Below are 6,000 nucleotides of genomic sequence, written 5' to 3' on the forward strand. Positions count from 1 at the left end.
ACGAACTGATCAGATCGCCCAAATAAACAAGTGTGTTTTATAGACGTACTTCAAGGCATATGTTTAGCAAAAAGTGAATTTATACTTCACATCAAATCATGAACCTCAAATGTTAATCTGTTTCCTATAGAAAAGCACACTTTTTGTATTAAATAGCCTGTATTATCAGAAGGAGATACAAAACTGCTCACAGTATAAATCTGGAGGAAATTCTGCATGTTTATGCATCTGTGTCTGTGTCTACGGGTCTAYGGGTAATACTGTATTGTTAACACCATTAGAAAACCAGAGCAAGCCAGAGCAAGCAAGTCAATGAAATTAGGAGTTTTATGTTTATGTAACAGTGGCTTTAGGTTTTTGTTTTACTTAAAAAAAGGTAGGCCAAATAAAATAGAGCCTATTTCTAATATTTTACACTAATAATAGCAGGGTTATGTGTTTTCTCTTCTGGAGAGGATGGAGAGGTCACTCTAGAAAAGGAAGGGTTAAGTAAAATTATTCTTTGCCTCACGCTCTCAGCCCTCTCTTTGGTTGATTGCTTTATAGATGCTGTAGGCATCTCTTCATCTCCTTCAAATTAAACATTTTACTGCTGCTGATCTTGTATTGTTGGATTTTTTTCATCATGATATTTGATTGGAAGTCTTGTAACATTTTTCAGGCTGGATCGTTTCTCATGCTATTTCTCAACTGAAAAGGGGAAAAAAGCCACTTCCAACTCGAGCAAGAATGAGCTGAGTAATTTGCCCCCTTTCTGGATGTGTTTCCATCTATGTTAGCTGCTGTTGAACTCAGCGTTCTGATAAGCAGTGACCTCAAGTAACTACCTGAGGCTTTTCATATGACGCTTTCTGTAAATTCTCGGGCAGTTTATTTGTGGTGTTAAATCCTTTTCTTTTGGGTTGTTCCTGACCTTATGGTGTTAGGAGATAGGACTTTCAGGCACGACAGCGGAGATGAGCTGCGTTACCCATTCCCCCATTTGCTGGCCCAGGTCCCCAGCTCTGCCCGTGTTTTGTGCCCCTGCTGAGGCAGGTGAGGATCTGATCCACCATTTACAAAGACTCTGAATATGTCAGTCCCTCTCTTTGAAAGCAAACCGCGGACAAAAAAGAAATCTCCAAAGAGCAATTGAGCTACTCGGTGCCTTGGAGCATGATGCTCTTTTACTACAGGAGATGGTTGTAATGCAGAGTATCTGTCATTCCCRTGTGAGCGTCCTCCTTTCCCCCAACTCTTTTGCTAGATCGTTTTCCTTGACACCCTGCTTGTGTACCTGCCTGAGAGGAAAATCAATCCACTGGCTCTGCAACACGCTTGCAGCGCCGCTGTCCACCACGGCTCCTGCCGCGACGGCGCAGGCCTGCCCAGGCGCGCCAGCGGGCTGTCGCTCGTCTCACGCACGCACAGGGCGAGCGGAAGCCGCTGGAGCCGGCGCCGTGCCCTGCCTCTTGGACCGACACGACGCAGCACCGTGAAGCGCCGTCGCGCCTTGACTTCGGCGTGCCTGCTCCGGCGCGGGCGCAAGCAGCGGGCCATTTCTCCGTCTGTGAGCTGAGTCGTTTTCACAGGATCTCTTCCGAGTTCAGCTGTTTGGCAAAACTTTTGCAGGGGGCTGTTGCTGTGCAGCTTCATGTTGCTTCTTTTAAAAAGTTGTTGCTACAGATCACTAGCAACGTGAACTATTACGGTAGCACCACTTGGTTTAAGAAATGAATACAAGGTTCTTCAGCATGGCCCTTTGCGTGCATTGACAGCGTGATGTTCCGCAGCAGATTTTCCTCTTGCATTAGTAACTTGAATAGCGTAGAATTTAGCTGAGGCTCTGTGTGTGTAAAATTCAGTGCAAATTCTCAGCAAACTTCCAGTATTTATTCTTATTTTTCTCCATTTAAAGAGTTTGAATGTTTGAACGTTTCTTGATGTTACAGTGTGCAGCAAAGATGTTTCTTTGGATGGAGAGCCAGAATTTCTTACTCGTAGAAGGAAATATTTATCCATATTGATTTTGTTAGCTCCATAGCTTTGAGTTCTAATAATTATTTCCCTGCATCCAAGGAAATCTCTGGGCAAATACAGCCTTCAATCCTGTAGGGGATTTTTTGCTGGTAATCTCTCTTGTATAGATTTGGTTTTAAAGAAAGCATATGTAGCTCCTCTGTATTTCTAACAGTGCAGTGGAAGTGTATTTTTCCCTGCRATGCACAAGGCCTTTTCCTAGTCATTTTAAGTGACTGTTAGGAAGATTAAGAGCTACATATGCTTCTTTAAACTTGCTGAAAAGGAGATACTGCCAGTGAAAATCTGTTACAAGACTGAAAACTGTATTTGCCCAGAGGCTTTCTCAGAATGCAGGGATATAATTATTTGAACTCAGAGCTGCTAAACTAGTGACATTAATACAGATGTCATACCAAGAAATCTGTTCAAAAGATACGTTAAAGCCAGCCCTGCTAAGCAACTGACTTTACCTCAATGTCGTTGTTTATAAAAGGGAAATTTGTTGAATCTCTGGACTTCTATTACTAGGTTTTTGTCATAAAGCAGTTGTGATGGATTTTAACACCAACTCAGTGCTCGCAATAAACGAGCACTGTGCAGTCCCACATGTGATTAGGCTTTTGTGGTACTAGGCACCTTGCAGGAACAGTGGGAGAGACTCTAGCCTAAAAAAGCAAGAGGAGACATGGAGGGGGGAGAAGAGAAGCAAAATGGGAGGATGAGTTGTCCCAGATGGGACAACTGGCCAGCCGTCATGACCACTAGGCTGTAAAATGCTTTGACTTACTTTTGATTTTGGCTATATTTCTTTTTATCATCTATATTTTTTTATTTATTACTGATTGTGCATTTTAAAAATTATTTTATATTGTTTGCCTTTTATATTACTTTTTCCCCTTGTCAATCTATAGTAACTGGAACAGCTGTCCTATAGGTAAGAAAGGTAGTAGAAAATGAGTATTAAGTAGTACTTTTCTACACAAAAGTCAAGTAGATGCTCTGTAGAGACCTGCATAACTGCTTCGTATCTCAAGCATCAGGAGGGCTGTTTTCCTCGAGGGTCATCATATATATGAAGTATGTGTCTGTTTAATCCTGTAGGTCCTCCACAGACAGCAGTCCCAGCCTGCAAAGGAGACTTCACCACCTAGAGAAGAAGCTCCTCCTCCACCTGCTGAGGACACTTGTGCCAAAAAGCCAAGATCCCGTACCAAGATATCCTTGGAGGCTCTAGGTATCCTTCAAAGCTTTATCCACGATGTAGGTCTCTACCCTGATCAGGAAGCCATTCACACCCTGTCTGCTCAGCTGGATCTCCCCAAACACACCATCATCAAATTCTTCCAGAACCAGCGTTACCATGTAAAGCACCATGGGAAGCTAAAAGAGCATTTGGGAACAGTGGTTGACGTGGCGGAGTACAAGGATGAGGAGCTGCTGACAGAGTCAGAGGAGAACGACAGCGAGGAGGGCTCTGAGGAGATGTACAAAGTGGAGCCTGAAGAGGAGAACCCCGACAAAAGCAAGGCAGCCCCAGTGGACATCGACCAGAGATAATGTGAGATAGGAATGCAGAAAGCAATACATTGATCTAAGGATTTTGTGTTTCTTTTTCCCTCTTTTTACTTTTTGTTTGTTTGTTTCTGATGCGCATGATCCATGTGCAAACCGAATGAGTTCAGCATTGCCCAATCAAACATCGCCTTGACACAGACACTTGAGTGTTACACTTCCTACATTAGACTGAAGTAATCATTGTAATCACATAGGATTATGCCTTCATTAATCTTGCACTTATGAAAGGGACATCTAGCAAGTAAACGGAAAGAAAAAGTCCTATGATATCAATGAAGGAAAATTTACAACTTTGTGTGTATATATATATATTTACATAAAATATATATATATTAAAATTGCATGGGACAGAACTTTACAACCTGGAAGTATAGACTGTGAAATGAGTTCTTTACAGATGAAACTTGTTTATGTATTAAAACCACTTCACAATGAGTTGCTTTGGCTTTTTGATAAAACTGCCGCCTGCTCTCAGGGTGTGGTGACTATTTTTGAATTCCTATTTATTTTCTATGTTTATCCCTGATTTTTTTTTTTTTTATTATATGGCTTCCTATCTGGCAACTCGATGGGTAATTTTTGAGGTATGTATTTAAAGACGTAAATCAACACTGCCAAAAAAAGAAAAGAGGAAAAAAAGAGAGAAAATGGAAAGACAAATCAGGGCACCTTAAAAAGAAAACTAGTAAGTTAAAGTACTTTAAACACAATGCACACTTAAAACGATACAGCATGTTGCATTCTCTAAACTCTCCTTTCTGTAGTGAACAGGTGAATTTTTATGGGATTCAGAATGACTAAAACTGAAATTCAGTGCATAAAAGACTTGTCCATTACTGAGGTCTTAATAGAAAGAGAAGAAAAATAATGCGTTGAGAGATGATGTATGGAATTCATACTATGAACCACGTTTTACTGTGGATTTTATTTCTCTCTTCTTTGTTTCAGACCTTAAAATTTATAAGCTTCCTTCTTGTTGTTGCTTATGTTTTTACTAAGGCGAAAAACACACAAACACAAATGTAAAGTTACATTCGGAAGCAAAATACTACACTCCCAACCATCCTGTGGGGTTAAACGCTGACAGACGAGGGGTTTGCATTGCTGACTTCCCATTCCTCCGGCTTTCCCACCTCCCCTTTATTCCTGTTGGGCTTCCTCTGTGTCATGCATTTTGTGCCAGTGGAATGARGTGTTTTCAGCCACCGGTCTCCAGCTGAGTCCGCGACCGCACAGAGCAGCCCCAGGCACGGGCGCTTTCGGGCCCTCTGCCGCCCCGCAGCCGCGAGCTGTGCGAGCGAGGCGGYGCGCGCGGGCACCTCGCTGCCGAAGGGTTTCGCAGAGACCTGGCGTAGCGGCGGCGTTACATAAAGCAGAACTAATGCTGACTGACTCTTCAATGGCCTGAGCACTAAAGCTGCAATCTACTATAGTTCCTAACTGTTTTGAGGCATCATGTTGAAAGAGACACCAAGTAGCATTTACTTTTCACTTCCATGCAATGGTTTCCGAGAAAAGACCTCACCTTCGCTACTATTGCAGCTGGATTGAATTTGGACTCCTATTTAAACTGCAGTCATAACCGTATCGACAAGATTTCTGTTTTTCTTTTGTTTTTACCACATGGGCTTTTCATGTAACCTTGACAAAGACCTCATGCAATATCACTTTGAAAGTTATTTTCTGTTTACTACACCAGGCAATGTAATATAACTGTTAATACTATTTATATATTTGAAAGGTATAAAAGGTAGGAGTTAAAAACAAAAAAACAAACCTCTACGTGTAGATATTTACTCAGAACAGACAATATACAGGGAGAAGACGTTGCAATACAAGCTAATTCTAGCTGCTCAGTAACCTCTGGAGTTTTTAAGGGATTTTTTCAAAACTAATGTTTGAAACATAAGAGTATCTCTGCATAAATTTCATGTACCTTTGAAAAATAATTGTGGGTTGCTTACTTATGCCCCTTTTGCTCTTCATCCTTTATTTCTGTAGTATGCTGCAGCTTTAATCAGAATTTCAATGGTTGCTGCTTTATGTTTCTCTCAGAGCTACTCTTTCAAAACTGTCTTCTTATCCTGTTGCTGAAATCACTCCATACATTTGAAAGGAAACTGAATTTTGCCAAGCTCTTGTAAGATTGCTCATCTGAAGATGGCATCAACATTTGGTATCTTTTACACTTCAACCAAAAATTTTATTAGGTATTTTTTCAATGCTGAGTCTTGCCTTTTTATTTTCAATTTCACTGCCAATTTTGCAGTGGTTCTAAGTGAATCTGTGGGCATTTTAGCCTGTGGTCTTGCCAGAACTTTGCGAATTACAATGCATATATGTCTATTTATTCAATATCCATCATATAATATCTATTTGGAGAAAGAAACTTTTCTTGTAGTGCCTCTTAACAAAGCACAATTT

The 6,000-nt window shown here is 41.0% G+C and overlaps 1 protein-coding gene across 1 annotated transcript in view; it reads left to right on the plus strand.

The window, feature by feature from the left end:
* SATB2 (SATB homeobox 2) overlaps window positions 1-3,744 on the plus strand; it is a 125,317-nt gene extending 121,573 nt beyond the window's left edge. Inside the window, exon 10 of the mRNA XM_085299557.1 lies at window positions 3,103-3,744. Coding sequence (XP_085155683.1) covers window positions 3,103-3,558 — 456 coding nt within the window. The 3' untranslated portion in view covers window positions 3,559-3,744. The remainder of the gene's footprint in view (window positions 1-3,102) is intronic.
* Window positions 3,745-6,000: the final 2,256 nt, after the last annotated feature.

This window comes from Rhea americana, unplaced genomic scaffold, assembly GCF_003343005.1.
Source record: "Rhea americana isolate MKP2758 unplaced genomic scaffold, rheAme1 scaffold_15, whole genome shotgun sequence".
Lineage (NCBI taxonomy): Eukaryota > Metazoa > Chordata > Aves > Rheiformes > Rheidae > Rhea > Rhea americana.